The following is an 18,130-nucleotide window of genomic DNA, read 5'->3' on the forward strand; positions in this document are numbered from 1 at the left end:
TTAAGATTGATTAGTTTTTTCGAAATGATCTTTCACATTATCTGTAATACACATGATGCCTACAGTGTTTCACTTTTTTCACTTTTTCCCTTGTTGTGTCATAAAAAAAACGTGTCACAAAATTACTTATAACTCCTCCGTATCGCATGAAATGACATCGGCAAACACTTTGATAGATTTCCTTCAATTGACTCAATCCTTTTATCTTAAAGTTTAATATTCACAATAGCCCTTGTCATAGATTGTGGGGTTCTGATTTCCTTTATAATTACTAATTCACTAGAAGTTTGTCTATCCTTTTGCTCATGTCAAATAATAAACCTTATCATATTAGTAATATTGATTTCAGGAGCTTGATCAGGCACGCAACAATTTTTCCAGTGTGATCCTTTGCAATTGAATTTATCGATTCACAGTCAAATTAGTTTATATATAGAAGACCTCAATATATTAGGATTTTAAAAAACACATAAACCTCATGATTTGTTTTTGTTAGTAACGCTTGCCAATTTTTTCACTGCATGTTTCAAATCAAGCCGTCTACATTGTCTCCACCCCTCTTCACCCAATGAAACTACACTGGTCTTTTTCAATGAAGGAACAGTAACTAAAGGCATCACTATTTCATTGTTCGCGTAGTAACTTATTAAGTTTTAATCAGTCTGTACATCAAAGACATAAATTTGATTGGTTTGGAAATGATTTTGTAGTTTCGGATGTGTCAGAACGCCGTTTAACTAAATTGGAATACGCCTTTATTTGGCTGAGTGCAAAGTGATTTATGATGTGTCAAAGTGAATCACGCTTATTTTTAAAAGTTTTTGAACATCGTTATAACAGACTGACTAGGAAGAAAAAGTGATTAAAATTTAAATTTTATCACTGACATAATGAATTACTTTTTTTAAAATTACTTGAAAACCAAATCAATCATTTTTCCTTTATCAAACTACATATAGCGAAAACATAATTAAACCATTCATAACCGAACGCATTGACAACTAGCTATAAAAAAGTTATGCAAGCAAGCTAGCATATTTTTACTTATGAAAAGTCTTTTTTCGTAAACGTGTTTATTATGTTTAGCAATAGTCAATTTTTTCCCTCCAACTCTAACGTAAAAATAGGTCAACGTGTTATATCTTCAATCTTTTTAAAATGTTGGGTCGTCTAATGTTTTAATGTTATTTGCAATATGTTACGTAACTAAAATTGGCTATACTTAACATTGAAACATGAATTTCGTTGTTACGTCATTAAATGTTTGGCAAGACACAAATCAAAGTAAAAATATATCTTAAATCAGCAGACATTTTACTTCCAACAATGATAGGGACTATACAGTCATGTATTAATACATGAAGGACATACAAAGCACAAAAAGCAATGTCACTTATAGCATGTCAAGGACCGACCGCCTTCCGAAGCTAGTTGTAATGCTAACTTAATAAGCATGAAAAAGAAATGATTAATGACCCCTGACCATTATTTCATTGACCACAACAACAATTATAGATACGAATCGCAACTCAAGAAATCAATTGCTTTAACAACGCGATTAAAATCAGTGGCCACGCTGTGAACATACTTCAAAAAAGAGTAAAAACTCGATAAGAAGCGATTTAGAATTAATGGTAAGCTCAGAAGAAATATTGTCGTTGCTTGTTAGAGTTTGTTGTTGTTGTTGTTGATTATGCATTTTGTATCTTCCGGGTTTTCTCTTCAAAGCAGTAAAAATATTTCTCCTATTATTTATATAATTGTGCCAAAATTAGTTACTGTTGACGTAAATTAATTTTCACGTGTTTGTTATGTCTGTATATATAGCAAGCTTGCTACTCAACTGGCAGCTGCAATGTCGGTTTATTAAAATTAGACAAAGAAGAAGGACGGAGTAGAAAAGATTATTTACTCGTAGTAAGTTTTTCTTTTTTTTGACTTTGAAAAGTAATTTCTTCAAAATGTATATAATTAACAAGTTGTCTTGCATACCGTCTGGAACATAATTCAAACCTTTGAAGTATAAGCCATTATATATGTTACCATACATATAGTTTCGTGGTTTGTCCAGATTTTTATATAGAAATATCGGACGTTATAATCTTAAAATACTTTTGTTATTTACTTAAATATGTTATTTTTGTAAACATAAGGTTTTGATATCCTTATATTTAATATTTTAACAAACTCACTTAACTTTCTTTGTTATTAGTAGAGGTTTACATTTAATGTGCATTATAAATCATATAGTGTACGAAAGATAATGTATTTTGTGCTAACCTTTATCTTTTTGGGTTTTTTCTTTGTTACGTTACATATTAATGTAATTGACAATGTGTCAAAGCGAACTCAGTTACTTCTAAAAGTCTTTAAGCACCATAAATATCGACTGACAAGGCAGCATTTAGAGATAAACTTGCATAGTCAAGAAAATTGGAAACTTGATCAATCCTTTGATTTATTTAGGCAATAAAGGCACATGGGTCCGGTAATAAGTTAGTAACGATAAGAAAGATCTTTTTTTGATTTGACCTTTAATGACAAGAGTAAAATAAATTATACTTTCATCGTGCCATCTGTAGGGTGGTCTGTGTCAATATGCCGTTCTTGTAGATGTAAATTTATCGTCACATGACGCAAGTTCAGTAAATTAATCTTGTAACTAAGAAGGTAGATTACTCTGATCTTCAATAACACTGTGACAGGAGAATATAATATGAAGTCATGGTTCCTAGAATAGAACAGAAATCTTTTTGTTAAACTTATTGGGAAGTCCAAAAAAAAAATTTGCAACTGTTGCAGAAATTAAAGGAAGCTTATCATTTACCATCTTTCATGACCGTTGCCTTCACTACTGGTAATGCTTGATATTTTGCTTCCGATGTCAACAACTTGCCAAAGTAATTCGAATTATCCCAGACATTTGCGGAATGTATACCTCTTACTCCATGTAGATAAGCAGAACTAATTTTGAAATTATGCTTACAAATCTGCAATCATTATGCAAGTCTATCATAAACCTCAAAACGTAGAACATTTAAAATATTACAAAGATTTTCCAAGTTACAATGCAGTAATTAACATACTCATTTAAGGTGTAAATTGCTTTGTTTTCCTTGGCATAAGCCTAAGGTTCTTTGATACTTCTTACGTACATCTTAATTCTAACTTCTTTTGTGAATCTGAATTAGTTAGTTCAAAACATCACGAGTTCAAAGAACAATGCTGATAAGATCCTAAGGATTAATTGATGCAAAAAGCGGAAAGATATCTTAGTTTATTTTTAGCAGCCAACATTCATATCAACATGCTCACACAGATAACTTGATTGCTGATGTATTTTTCATTGACTAAATTAAAGATGTAGAAAAAAATTATTTCCAAGTAAGGTTGACCACACTGATAATTATTTTAATGAAATCTGAGTACTACAAAAGCAGGCAAATATTATTATTATTAAGTTTTGGTATTTGACTCTAAGTGAAAGGCTAGGTATTGGGGTAAGAAAAAGTAGCTAAGTAATGTTTTTTTAACATTGTCAAACATTAAATTTATTTAAAGGACTTTGAGTGATAGGAAGCTGCATTATAATTTTAGCAAGTACCTGTTGCGTTTGAACGTCACCGTAAAACAGTGATGTAATTTTTTGTCACGTACCTACAAGCAATTCGTATTTTTATCATTAATTTTATAACGGATGTTCTTGCAACTTCTCAATTTTTCTTTGCAGACTTTTTACATATATAACCTAAATGGAAATGAAGTCCAAGAAAATTAAGAACTTTAGCTAGTTTGCATGTAACAAGCTCTTCGATATCATGAAAACATCACGCAAAAAACAACGGTTTACGTTCGTTTTGTGTTTCATTATATCAGATTGTTTTCAAATACTGTCCAGAACTTTTGTTTCTGAAAAAATGTATATTATTTTGTTTGCCGTTTTAGAGTTTTCAGACATTGCTATTATATAAGATAAAATGATTAAATTGGGACAATTTTGTTGTGTGCAATTAAATGCTCAGTTATCATGCCGATTTCTATCAAAGTAACGATAGATGTTTTTGCAACAAATTAAATTGTAATTGAGCGTTCATTCAACTTTAATTTTATAAGGAAATAACACGTTTTCAATTTTAAGTTTAGATTCAGGATATTTACAAGGAAAGACAAAAACTAGGCAGGTTTTCAGAGTATTGTTTTCCTAAGATTATTGTGAGGAGGTAAGAACAGAATTTTCACATGTGTTTTTAGAAATTTAATTATTCCAACATGAATTACGTAAGGAAAAAGAGTAAATATGATCAATCCTAGGCTTTAGCAAATTTTATTTAGAGGTCAACGATTCAACGCTTCGCGCTTGCACAACGCTTAAGTGACAAATACAGTGCATTAATTACTGAAAAAAAATTATCTTGTTAAACTTAGTGATTTTGGGGCAGTAAAACTAAGGTGGGGCATATCTGTGTAAAAGTTAGCATGTCGATAGAGATTGTCAATTGGTATTGATTTTTAAATGATGTAACATTTTTCGCTAAATTTTGCAAAAGCTACTTCTTATAAACCTCAAATCTGCAGCCAAGTTATATTTACAGAAAAAAGTTTTCAAAAATTCGTTAAATTTTCTAATGTACTGGCCCAATTCGCGAAATGTCAGTGAGAAATTCGCGAAAATTACCATAAAGTAGCCAGATTAGGGAAATATAATGGCGTCCGTATACACTGGTTAGATATCATAGGTATGTACAAATATCATAAGGATCTCATATAAATTTAAAAAGATTGTTAACTTTACCCATCTTGTCAATCAAAATCACATTGTTTAGATTGTTAAATTTATGGCTTTTAAATAGTTTTAATGGTCCCCACATTTTACCTCCGTTGCTTTTCGCTTACTACGAGTACTTTTTTTGTTAATTATATGTTTATTCTTTGTTCTTGTTCTCGACTATTTAATCTCGTGAAAAATTTGTAAACACCTAGTTTTTAAAAATATTTTTTCGCGAATAAATTATTTGAAGAACATTTGCGAAAATTTTCTTCCAGCGAAAATCACTTCCCTTGAGCCATATATTTCTTTACTGCAAGAAAACAGGTTGAAGTAAATATTTATAGTGTTTTGATGTGATAGGAAGCTCGAGCCCTTAATTCATTTTGTTAATGTTACAAAGAAGTTTTTGGATAGGAAGCGATGGAAAGTTACTTTTAAAATAAAGTCTTTTTTTTCGACGAACTAAAGTTACTATTTGAGCTGTACTTTGATAGGATGGCATAATTCAAGATTATCACCATTCTTTCAGTAAGATTGCATCCGCGGTTTGTAATGAATCTGTCTGACAGTTAACCACCAATTCTTTCAAGATGTGCCTAAAACATTGTTATCCCTCTTTTGCAATCGTGCCAGCATTAAAAAAACAGACTGCCTCATCGAACCACTAGAATACATTTCTAAAGTTTTAGTGTAGTGAGAGTTAAATTAAAGGAACGACAATACATTGGATTTTACTCTTTATTTTTCAAGAGCTGCTTGTCAATCAATTTTTCGTTTAATTTATTCTATTGTAAAAATAAACTTTTAAACTTGAATCAGATTAGTAGAACAGCAAGAGTTTAATAAGATCCTACTTGACCTTATTATCTAAACAAAGCAGATACAATCCAGCGTGTTCATGTGAGAGTTATGCTAATACCTTATAAATCAACATATAAATGGGAAATTATTACCATATTATAAACACACAGAGATGATATAACTGTAATTTAACTTGTTGTGTATTTCTTGAAAGTTTATTAATCGATTTAAGTCATGGATATAGAATTCAGTTAGGCGCAATTATCATTCATGTTGATGATTAATTCAAAGTTAAATGACAGCGTAAAACCAAACCAATTGTTAGCATGTGTCATACCGACCGCGAAATGTCATTAAGTCTGATTCATATACGCCATCTTTCCCGAATGTTTGTTATTCGAACCATAAATCCTACTGGTAATGGGAGCATTAATTACATCTGTATCACAATTCATCGCCATTATAGTAATGCCATGGTTTTAAAATAGAATTTTTGGGGAAAATAGCATTTCTGTGTGCATTTTTTATTCTCGTTTACAATTTATTTTTCATATTCTTTGGAGTTGTGATATCACGTTTAATAACAGAAATTCTACCAAAATCAATCTTTCTGGTTATCCAAAAATATATTTTTCGGTAAAATTTGTTTTCATCGCCAAAGTAATTTATTAAAAAAGGAACATCTAAAATATACAAATAAATTACAAATATTTTTTTTAAAAAAGTATGTTTTACTTAATACTCAAATTGCGACTCTCTTAATATTTCTCGCAGGAATTAATTTTGACGAAATCACAATAAACAAATTTTCCCTTGAATTTGCAAAAAATCCAACAAACATTTAATCTATTTTTGGCATTAAATAGGTTTTACCAAAGCAGTCATTATCTATTCTATCGGTAATTAAAAATATTTGAAAGAAATAAGACTTTTTCGGGCTTGTTTACAGATGTATTCATGTTGTGATGTGGAATAAAATCAGAGGCCTATAGTGTACAGTTAACTAGATATATTTTGCTGATTATCTTTCCATGTAGGATAAATACTGTCATATCATAGAAACATGACGATTTAAGCATCTTCTGCACTTCCGAATTGGGCAAATAAAAAATAATCAAGCTGACAGAACTTCGTATTTCATTCAGCAAATATTTTCGCTTTCATTGTTTCCAACTTAATTTTTCTCACGATTAACTAGCTTATGCCTAATTAAAAGAAACAAAATGATTGACATGTAATGACATGAACCTGTCATATGTGACAGATGGACTTAAACGATTTTTTGTTTAATGCAATCAAGAAAGAAAGGGAAGGTTTCTTTGATGTTTAGATAGCAAATTTTACGACAGGATACAGATTGTTGTCCTTTAAAACAAGAATCCTTTCATACCGACTTCATTAAAATTTGCCGAATAAGACATCTTATCTATTTGTGGTTGATTAGCATTCGTAGAAAATTACAGTAAGCTACCTACGTTATTCAATTGTAGCCAAAGAACAGTTTCCGCTTCCTTCGACTTTCTTCCTACACGAAACAAGAAAATCTCTGCTAATTTATATTTCTTAAGCTGGTATAATTGCATAATTCTTTTTTTAAAAACTAAGGGCTTAACGTATTACAACGCCTCCCTACGTCCGCCTCTTTAGGGAGTCAATCCAATTTGCGAATTGTTCCTTTCCTCCAGCAATTGAACTTTGTAACGTTTTAAATACGTACATTCCCACAACAAACCCCCACTTCTGTTGGTTTGCGGTAAATCAATGACACCAACTAGACCACATTTTTAACATGAAGAAAAGTTACTGTGCCTGTAGCGATGTAAAAAAAAAAAGAAATTAATGCTTAACGCAGGGCGAAAAAAATTGAAAAAGACAAAGTAAAAACCGTTTATAAAAATTTAACTCATTTTAAAGTCAAACATTATTTAAGATCTTGTTAGTCCTAACTAATCCATTTAATCCTTTCCATCTCTGGCTATATAAAAAAATTCGTGCAATGAACACAAAACAGCGTGTAACTTAAAGGACGAACGACCGAGGGATTTTATTACGGGCTAATGGCTAGTCTCTGTATTAATACTCATATCCTGTCTGTCTGTTCGCAAGCAAAAGTCGTGACACTAAATGCGATATATACAGGATGGTCGAACCCGCGGATTTATTCACAAGCCACCTATTTCTTTATATAGTAATAATTACATTTTGTGTGTTCAAAATGGTAGTTGGATTGTAGAATAACAATGCACGGAGTATGCACGACAAGCGAAAACCTGATGACTAAAATACATACGACGGCGAAAGCGTGAATTTTTCCACGGGCTAACGACTAGTTTATTCACATTAGAATTTGCTAAATGTTTAACGTCAAACCAACTCAAAGGGTGCCATAGGAAGAAACATATTAAATAACCAATTTATTTGTCGTTGCTTTAATTCAGTAGTAGCTTCATAAAATTAAAGTCCTAGATTCTAATGTCCTTAGCAACGCTGTGTTTCTAGTTGTATTTCACGTGACTAATTAGCTAATAATGACGTCATTCTGGCACGTGACTTGTAACCGGGTTTAATTGCGTTGTGCGGATGCAGTAGTTTCTGTATTAATCTCAGGATTAATGATGGTCGGGGTGTTATCCGCGAGGGTGAAATTAGGAAACATGCGAGCATATCTGGGATCACGGATACTGGCATGGCTCTGGTTGAGATATCATTAGACGTAAGATATCATCTTGTTTTGTTATTGAAAATTTCTTCTGTTGAAATACGGAAAATTATTATTTTAAATAGACAGATATAAATAGATGCAGACTTGCTGTAAAATTAAAGCTTTGGCTGAAAACATACGCTAACAGTCCCCTATGTGCCTAAAACTTGAGTTTTTGTAGAAAAAATAATACGTTTTTACATTTTTTGAGTGACTAAACAGAGAATGATGGGGTTTATATTTTATCCCTACTTCCCCCGACAGTTATAAATAAAGTGCACATGTCAGACTATGAGCCCAGACATGACAAAGTATAAATCACCTCAAGATTTGTGACATTAATCCTCCTTAAACTGAAGCGTCGTTGCCATAGATGACGTTTTCTATCATTTTTAAATATCTTTTGCAAGTGGTTTTTGCCGATATGACAAAAAAGAACAACGGAGACGGCCTCACTGTGTGAGAATTTAAAAAAACAATGATTCTTATTGTGATGAAGGCAACGTTAGGTTCGTCAAGGATGGAAATGAATAAATGTTCAAAAGAGCTAATTTCAAGGATATTTACTTCCATTTTTCTCACGTTTAATTTCCACTGACCATATTAGGTGTCCCTGATGGCCTATAAGGAAATGGTGTGGGACGTTTTTAATCCGCATTGTCACTTTCATAACCAAAACAGCGTCAAAGATGTTAATTGTTTGACTTGTCTTGCAATTATTGCTGGGCTTACAATCTCACTAGAATGTTATTTTACTCTTCAAATTTACTTATATATTTTAGAGATGTTTGTTATCTGTTAGACCACGTTGTACGAGTGTTTTTGGCATGAAAATATCTTCTCAATTTTTTTTAATCCTGTGTGAGCTAGTTGGGCTTTTTTTATTAGAAATATTAACTTCAGTAAATTTCTTGCATCGATTTTTTTCTCCTGCTTAAGATAAAAGTTCGCATGCTTATGGATGGAAAACTTCTTGTATTTGAGAAATTTGTTACATTCGAAATCCACCTCAATATCTTTTTTTGGTCTATTTTCCTAAAATGGTACATTTTTTTATAAGAATAAGTAAGAACATTGTAAGAACACAACACCTAAAGCGAAGGAAAGTTAAGAACAATTTTAGGCTTTATCTAAGGTCTAAGAACAACTATATTTAAATCTCCTAAAAATATCTTCCTTTTTCAAATTAGCTTACGATTACAAAACTAAACCTTTCGTATAGTCTTAACAACATGCGAAACCCTCAATTCAAAATGACACAAAGTAAATGACACTTATTTTATTCTTTTGAAGAACGTCTCATGAAAATCTTTAGACTGTAAACTAGAAAAAATTTTAGAATATCATAAGACAGTTTACTGTTTTTTTAAAGTGAAATAGATTGTAATCTTAGTATGCTTTGTTAATTAATTTTATCCACAGTAGACACAACGTTATGTTCAGTCATAAAACATTCATAAAGATTGAAATTCATTGATATGTTAAAAAGTGAAAGATGTCTGTTTAACCACGAAATTTAAGACAAAAAACAAACAAAATTGCTGCAACATGAGTAAGCTTCAACAACATCTTAGTTACAGACACTTCATTTCATTGAAAGTCATGATTTAAACAGAACGTACGTACACATTTTCGGATAGGGCGATCTTCATCAACTTTCAATCTAAACACCTCCCTTCTAAATCTCTCCATTATTTACTGTCAAAACTGAGATCTTTGATTGACTGAATATTAATTAATTGATCGATAAATTGATAAAAAAGACTGGGTAAAAGGTGGTTGTCTGAAAGTAGGCTTGGTAGATTATTTATTTATTTATATTTGTTATAAAAATAAGTTCATGTTTGCCTTTGTAGTAAATATACAGCAAATCTCACACCGCATGCTTTGATATAAAGATCTGGTGATGAAGTTCTTAACTTTTGTCTTCGTTTCTTCTTAGTAATCTTGAACGCTGTCCAAAACGACGTTTTGAACGTTTTCCTAACATATCCTGATTAATGCAGAGGCCTGCGTCCGTTACATCCTTCTACGTACATCATTCAAATTTTTCGCGGGAAAAAATTTGGCGCGCTGTGATGCGTGTCAAGTTTGTGTAAATAATAATTATCGAGTTAGTGCGAAATATGTTAATGATTTAAGTACGTATAAGTGTGAAATGGACAACACGTATGTATGCTGTCAATCTTCTATTTCTCATTCAAAAGTTGAAAAAGAAATAGACATCCATTTACAAGACCGATCTAGATATTTTAATTTATGCAGAAACGGCTAGTGCTTATTTCAAAACATAGTTGTTAATCGGTTGATGGGTAAATATGTGAAATTGAAGCCTAATAATACAACTTTCAAGTTTGAGTATTTCAACTTGTGGAATTGTAGGAAAAACATACGTGAGTTTGGTATGATAAAAAGGTCTCTATCTTGTGGGTTTTATGTTGTTTTTATTTGGAAGTTTAATTTTTCAAGCGTTTCGGAACATGTTGATACGTCTTATAATCTGTTCACCACTCGTTTATTGATTTATTTAATGTTGTTTATTTTTCTTTTCTTAATCCTATTTTCTCAGCAGTGTTTGTGTAAGTTTTATGTTAAGTTTTGTGGTTTTTCTCCTCATACGTCCAACTTCTTTTACAAAATTCTTATTTATACTGTTAACGTCCGCATGCAAGGTATCTGTTGTTTTTTAAATTTATGTTATTCTGGACAAAATCTTTTTATATATATACTGTTCTTTTCTTTTCTATCATTTTTTCTTTTTATTAAAAAAGTGTTTTCGATCGTAAGCGTGTTATAACCTTTAAGGACTTTAGCTGATCAGGTTCTAAGGGCACCGACACCATAGGATCGAGTGAAACTTTAAATGTTGATCAATATTCACGGTTGTGTGGAAGCGAACACTCATTGCATGAAAACACTCTTCACATTGTGCGTAAACTTGATTGGTGTGTTTAATGCACTTTAAAACTATTTCTTTTAGTTCTTTATGCAAATAAAACTTAAATGAAATTGACAGTTAAAAGTTATTGATTGATTGATTGAAGAACTAAGTTTGAAGTGAAAAACGAAGGTCATCGAAGAAACATTAAAGAAGTATTATTAAGCCGGTTAAGAGACTTTTCAAAATTGTTACGTCAACACTATAGATTTGAAATATAAAAGACACATTCTTACGACACACTTGGAAACACATTGGAACATCAAGGAAATTTTTGCACATACCCTAACCGGAAATTTAGATACTCTTATATCTGGAGTGAAATAATACGCTCTCATCAGATTTTTGGAAAAGGAAAAATTACAGGAATTACACTTGAGGTGGAGGCGGAAGATTAATGAAACATTAGTATCTTTTAGAGGGAAAAGGCTGGAAGAAGAGCGATCGTAAAACACCTATCATAACCCATCGTTATCGTTAAATTATTCGTGAATAGGTGATTTAGCATTGATAAAAAGCTCATTACAGATTGTAAATTAGTATATCTGACGAGAAGTCGTTAAGGAACAATCGCATTAGTATAAGAGAGTTGCTATTGCTTCTTTAAAGAAAGAATTACTGAGCTGCGAAGAGGAGGAGGATCACACGAGAAGAAGAAGTGATTTCATGTAATTACTACAATAAAATTGGATTGTTGCTCTTCAAGAACTAATTATGAAATATAGAAATATTACCAGTAAACCTATTTTAACTATATTATTATTTATCTCTATACATTATGTCACATTGACGAGGACTGAACGAAGGCAAATGATGCCGAGGTTGAAAGAAGTTAGTACGGATCAATTAGTGAATATTTATGGTAACGAAACGCAGAAAAGCGAGTTATTGGAAGAAACAAAAATAAATTTAATAAAAGAATTTGGTTTAAGAAAAAATATGTTGACGATAGGAACAAATTTAAGAAGAAGGATGCCGCATAAATTTATGAGATACCTAGTCGAACATTTTAAAGATTTGCGTAGAACGGGAAAAGCAGCTGCAGCTAACACCATCCGTGGTTGCACAGACTTAGGTGGGTTTCTTGATATTTTTCTATTTTCAATATTTTTTATATTGTTTCTACAACCATTCAATGAGAACACATTAATTTTACAAATCGTTTTTAATTTATATTGGCAGCATTCATTCAAAAACAAACAACTTTGTTTTCATTTCTAAATTGTTCGGCACGGAACAACTGAATAACAAACCAAAGCTTATTTTGTCTATTTCGCTAAAGCAAATTCGAATGTAAGCTTTCAGATTCTTGCGCAATGTAGCATGCGCAGAACGTGCCGGTCTTTATTTTCACTGTAAAAGTGATGCAAATATCATGCAATCCTTAGAATAATTAGTCTTCAAATGATCACCGTTATTACAGATTAAGGCACCGCAAAGAGCTCAACATTGATGGTTTAAAGGACGTGTCACACTGCATTAATTTTCCCATTAATCATTATACCTTACTTGATTCTTTTTATATACACCACACTAGCTAATATTCTCATCCCATAAATCATTAAGTTTCACCTCTAAGGTTGAGAGAACCACTACGATGGAGAACACTTTGTTAGTTTCCTACAATGTTTTACGTCATAGAGAGCGGGTTGATCGGTCTTCTAACATATTTATTTTCACCGCGCTTTCGTTAAATAAGTTAAAACTATGACAAGGATTGGGCGTTGCCACTTGATGGTACACTCTTCTTGTGGTTTGCTGCCATTAAATTCAAAAGGTTCTTTTTGACATAGCTTCTTCATATCACTCATTAATGTTGACACTAGCTAACCAGATACTTTAGAACATCATTTACGTGAGAGAAACTTAGATTTGTAAAAATTCAAAAAATGTTATGAGAGTGCTGGGTTAACTATTTATGTAGAAAAAAAAATTATGACAAAAAATAATGAGATATACAGCCTTAATAACGTGGATAAAGTTCTTAACGAACTTTTTATTCGCCCATATTTACATGCGATGAAAAAACATCAATATTTACAGTTCTTATCATAACTTTCGTACACAAATCATTACCTTATTGACACTTCACATCAAAAATAACATTTCAAAAAATTTCTCAAGAATGAACCATTAAGAAATAACAACGACACTATTATGCAAATATTACGTTCCTCGCTACCAGAGCTTTTCCGGCGTTAATCAGATAATATCGAACCCTTCTCTAACGGTTTCATTTAAACCGCTTTGACTTAAAAATTTAAGATATTGTTTTTCATTATAATATAGTATTTCTTTGTTTAAACCCTCGTGGTCTTCAATAATAGCGGAAATTATTGACAAAACAAAACACAGTATCTGACTTGCTTTTTTAACTCTTTACCACTAAGATTTTCATAGCAGTTTGTTAATTAAATTTGACAGAATGGATATATTGGACAGTTTGATATTGACCATGGGATTTGAGTAAAAATCCTTTTCATCGAGATTTAAAATGTTCACAGCGGGATGATTCTGTAAGTACAAGTCTTATATAACAAATTAAAAAGCAGAAGTTAAATTGTATGCTACATATGTGAGTGTTTCATATACGTTAAGTACAAACTCCGTGTAACAATAAATTTGCCTTAAACATTAACAGTACTTAGAACTTAGCAAGCAAAGGTTTTTCTTGGACTTAAGTGTCACTAGATAATGTAAGAAAATAAATGGCAGCATGTTTTTGTGTGCCACTGAGTATTAAAATAATTACGCTATTTCCGTTTCAATGCAAAAAGTTTTTCATTTCACAGTTATTAGCAATTAGTTTTAAATGAGAGCTGCGTATTATATATATAACTAGCTTATGCCGGGTTACAAAATGCTTCAAACTGCTTTCGAAGGAACTGTTACGAAGCTTACTATATCCGCCTTGTATACAAACCCACATGGTAGGTCAAAAATAGCACTGAAAAAGATTAACGCTTTTTAACAAGCAGTTAATTAACTCGCTTATTACATTTTTCACATTTTACAACTGAGAGTTAACCTTACATTAGCGCACCATTAATTAGTTATTTGCAGAAACAAGTAGTTTCTTTAAGCTAGTTAATTAACGGTCCAATATAAACCAATACACAAACTTTGTGGTTCATTTTTTTACTTATTTATTAAAAAAATGAGGCACGTGGCCTACAGAAAAACTTAGCATATCTTAAAAAAAAGAAGAAAAGAAAACAGAAAGAGAAACCGTTGCTTTGCTAACTAAAAATGTTTCCATTCTTTCCTTAAATGTCCGACATGGTACAAATTAGTTTTGGTTTATTAAAAACATAAAGAAAGAGAAATGGACTGTTGACCCCCCTTCCTCCAATCACATCAATGCTTTTATAAAGTTGGTTTTTTTTTGAAAAAGAATATAATTTTTTTTCTCAGCCGGATAATTTCTTCGTGTTATACACCAATGATATTAAAATCACAACGACAAATCTATTCATTGACAGTAACTGTGTTTATCTGTTTGTTTGTTACTTTTAATAATTGCTTTGTAAATAATGACGCAATTACTTGTTTGCAAAAAGAAAAAAATGCTATAGATTTAAAATACATATTGATGCATCCAAAATGATTCGGTTAAAATAATTAGAGATTTTATCCCATGTCATGAAAACATTTTTTGCTATACTTAAAATATACCTATTAATTCAGCAGCTTTGTTATTGTAAAAAGCAAAGTTCACTTATTCCAAAAATATTATTCTTTATTTCTAGATGATTGTATATTATTCATATTTTTTCGTTTACTTTTGTAGGAAATCAACGCCGAAAGCTTGTTCCGTTTCGTCACATATCATTCAAATTTGACGTATCAGAAATTCCCAAAGACGAACTGACTATATTTACCGAATTAAAGGTATTAATGAAAGTACCAAAAAATCTGCGACATAATTCGTACACACTAACATTATACGATGTTTTGCCAAGAAGAAAAGATGGTGCTCATAAAGAGCCAAAACTATATCGACTTCGACACAAAGTAATCAAGATAGTACCAGGCCAATCAGAACGTTGGATAACAATCGACGCAACTGAATCTTTTCTGCTCGCAAAATCACGAAATAAAAAGCATGTTAAACTTGTTTTAAAGGCGCAGCCAGAGGGCGGTTTAGCGATAGATCCTACACTCATTGGATTAAATAATAACCATGCTGAAGAAACGGATAAAGCTTTATTAGTTATATACGGTGGAGATTTGTCGGACGCTCCTGCGAGGAGAAGAAGACGAACGAAACGTGGGGTATCATCTCCAAAACAGTCTAAAAAGTCTCAAAAGCGACGACAAAAGAACGGTAAAAAAAAGAAAAAGGGGAAAAATAGAAACAAAAAGAACAGGAAAAATCGAAAAGCATGCAGAAGAAAGAATATGGAGGTTGATTTCCATCAGTTTGGGTGGACTAATTGGCTATTTTCACCCACCAAATACAATGCGTATTATTGTCACGGACAATGTATGTATCCTATACCAAGTCATTTAAAACCTACGAACCATGCTATAATACAGTCTATGATGCACGATGTGGAAAGAAAAATTGCACCACGGCCGTGCTGTGTACCCGACGAGTTCGAAGTTCTTCCTTTCTTACTGTTAGACGGTTCAGACAGGGTTGTATTTAAATTAAAAGAAGGGTTGATTGTTAAAAGTTGTTCGTGCAGGTGAAATATTGAAGCATAGTAGACTATTTTCATAGTGAAGGACAGAATCAAAATTGATGTGTGTCACAGCTCTTCATATTATCGCAACATGGGAATGTAAAACCGTAAAGGAAAACCGCAAAACAAGCACTTATAAAAGATACAGTTGAATTATACCGCGGTCTCCTACGATGGAAAAAAAGATCACATTGAAGAGAAACGTCAAACTATCAATAACATCAAGAAATAATCTTTGTAAATCATGCTCAAAGCAAAAGTTATGCATGAAAAAAAGATATCGGTTTCACCTGTACAATTAGATAAAGTTGACATACATTAATTGATAAAGTAGAAACGCTATCACTTTATGAAGTCGATACTGTTTCATGTCAAACGCAAAATAGAAAACACACACGTTAGATTAAACAGAAACTCGATTCTTGTTTATAATGGCATGTAAAATACGAACACTTCACTCACCGCCACTCTGTTTATAGAAGCTTTTATGAAAACCTTTAATTTATAAAAATGTATTATTAAAAAATCTATGTATCTACCATTTATATATATTTTGCTTTTCGTAACAGATATTAAAATATATTATAGAAGAAGACAAAATAATGCATTAATGTTTTGCATTTCCCACTTCTTTCAACAAAAAAGGCGTTTTCGTTGAGCAGAACTACAAATTATGAAAGAAAATCAGAATACCTTAGTGTGATGGTGAAAAATAAAATAAATTTAGCGGAATATTGTCATACTAGCAAAAATATTTATGCAACATGAAAATTCGCACGCGCCTTGTGTACATAAAGAAATAAAAGTCACGCGACTCAAACAGGAATTCATTTTATGAGCGCCACAACGACCCACATAAGTTCGAATATGTCATTTGTCAATTTTATGACAAATTAAGTGACAGGAATCTTGCTTGTATTTTCGCGTTGGATTCTAAAATGCAAAAACCCATGCAAAATTAAACAGACTAATATTTTACAGTTTGAGTTTAGACTTGTCTGTTGGTATTCTCTAACGTAACGCACAACACTTGAAAGAAGATCAATTTGTTTAATCGATAAAGGCAAAATTAGAAAAACTTAAGGGGTTTTTTACATTAGGGGCGGAAAAAATGGCTGAAATGATTTCGTCCTGCCTTTATAAAAAAGGGTTTGTTTATATGGCGTACCGTTCGGCTTAAGTCTGGCTCCTGCTTAGCTCAACTGGGATGCAGCTTAGCTTAACTGGGATCTTTCTTAGCTTGGACAAAAATCTTCCACAAAGTGATTTCTGGCATAATTATTAATAAAAGCGGGATTCTGCCAAACATCTTGTTCTGGGAAAATCGTACCATCATGTTGGTTTTTAAGTTAACATTGAAAAAACGTAGTTTTGAAAAATAATTTTCCTTTAACGCATCTCATAAAAAAACAAATAAAGAAACGTATCACGTTGGAAAGACACGCTTAAAGGAAACCTTGCATTTAAACAATGCAAGGTTTCCTTAATATCAAACTAATAACACGAGATGTCGATATTGGCTGTTACATGCTTTCAGCCTGACCTACAAGTGTGAAACAGTAGCGACTTTGGAGCCTGCAAGCTTTAGGATGGTGACAATTTCATCCCTTTGTCCATGTTTTAAAAAAATGACAAAAAAAATCTTTGTTTCATTCACTTTGTCCATGATTTTGTGTATTTTTTCTAATCATCAGACAGTAAATGTTTCAGGTGATTCAATACAAAATCTACTTAAGGCTTCAAATATGATTTCTTTTTATTATACAAAATCATTCGTCTCAAAAGGAAAAGTATGATACGTACCAATTTATGTGTAATTCCCAAATGTGGTGAACAAGAGAAAAATGGCTAAATTTTGTTTATCATTTTAACCCATTTGCAGGTACCAAATTGACCTTAAAATACAGGGGTGAGTAGCATTTATCATGCTAAAATCTTGTTCTATTCGCGCCCAAACCAGTATAGTTACTGCTTTTGCTAGTTTTATGGAGCCCTTGAGCTTCTTTTACAAGTAGACACTTGGAGATCACTAGATACTATTTCGGACCTCTCATTTCAATTTTTCGCCTCTTTACTTTTGAAATTTCAATAATACAGTTCTAATAAAATCGACTTTTTAAATTTTTCGCCTGCCATGCGACGCAATATTTGCACCTGTGAATAACGCCACTTGTGTACTCAGGCGACATAATCTATTAAAGGTTTTTGGATTTCAATCTCATAGCTATTAAGGT

The 18,130-nt window shown here is 31.9% G+C and overlaps 1 protein-coding gene across 2 annotated transcripts; it reads left to right on the top strand.

The window, feature by feature from the left end:
* The first annotated feature begins 1,375 nt into the window (after positions 1-1,375).
* Positions 1,376-16,515, top strand: LOC130647343 (protein decapentaplegic-like). Of its 2 annotated transcripts, XM_057453166.1 has the most exons (3): positions 1,376-1,917; positions 11,251-12,283; positions 14,999-16,515. In XM_057453166.1, exons 2-3 carry the CDS (start codon positions 11,923-11,925, stop codon positions 15,901-15,903), a joined length of 1,266 nt encoding a protein of 421 aa, XP_057309149.1. In that variant the 5' UTR covers positions 1,376-1,917; positions 11,251-11,922; the 3' UTR covers positions 15,904-16,515. The 2 variants fall into 2 exon arrangements, with proteins under 2 accessions (XP_057309149.1, XP_057309148.1); XM_057453165.1 differs by lacking the exon at positions 1,376-1,917 and having other exon boundaries at positions 10,669-12,283.
* The last annotated feature ends 1,615 nt before the right edge of the window (positions 16,516-18,130 follow it).

The sequence above is a fragment of the Hydractinia symbiolongicarpus genome, chromosome 6 (assembly GCF_029227915.1).
Source record: "Hydractinia symbiolongicarpus strain clone_291-10 chromosome 6, HSymV2.1, whole genome shotgun sequence".
In the NCBI taxonomy this organism is placed as follows: domain Eukaryota; kingdom Metazoa; phylum Cnidaria; class Hydrozoa; order Anthoathecata; family Hydractiniidae; genus Hydractinia; species Hydractinia symbiolongicarpus.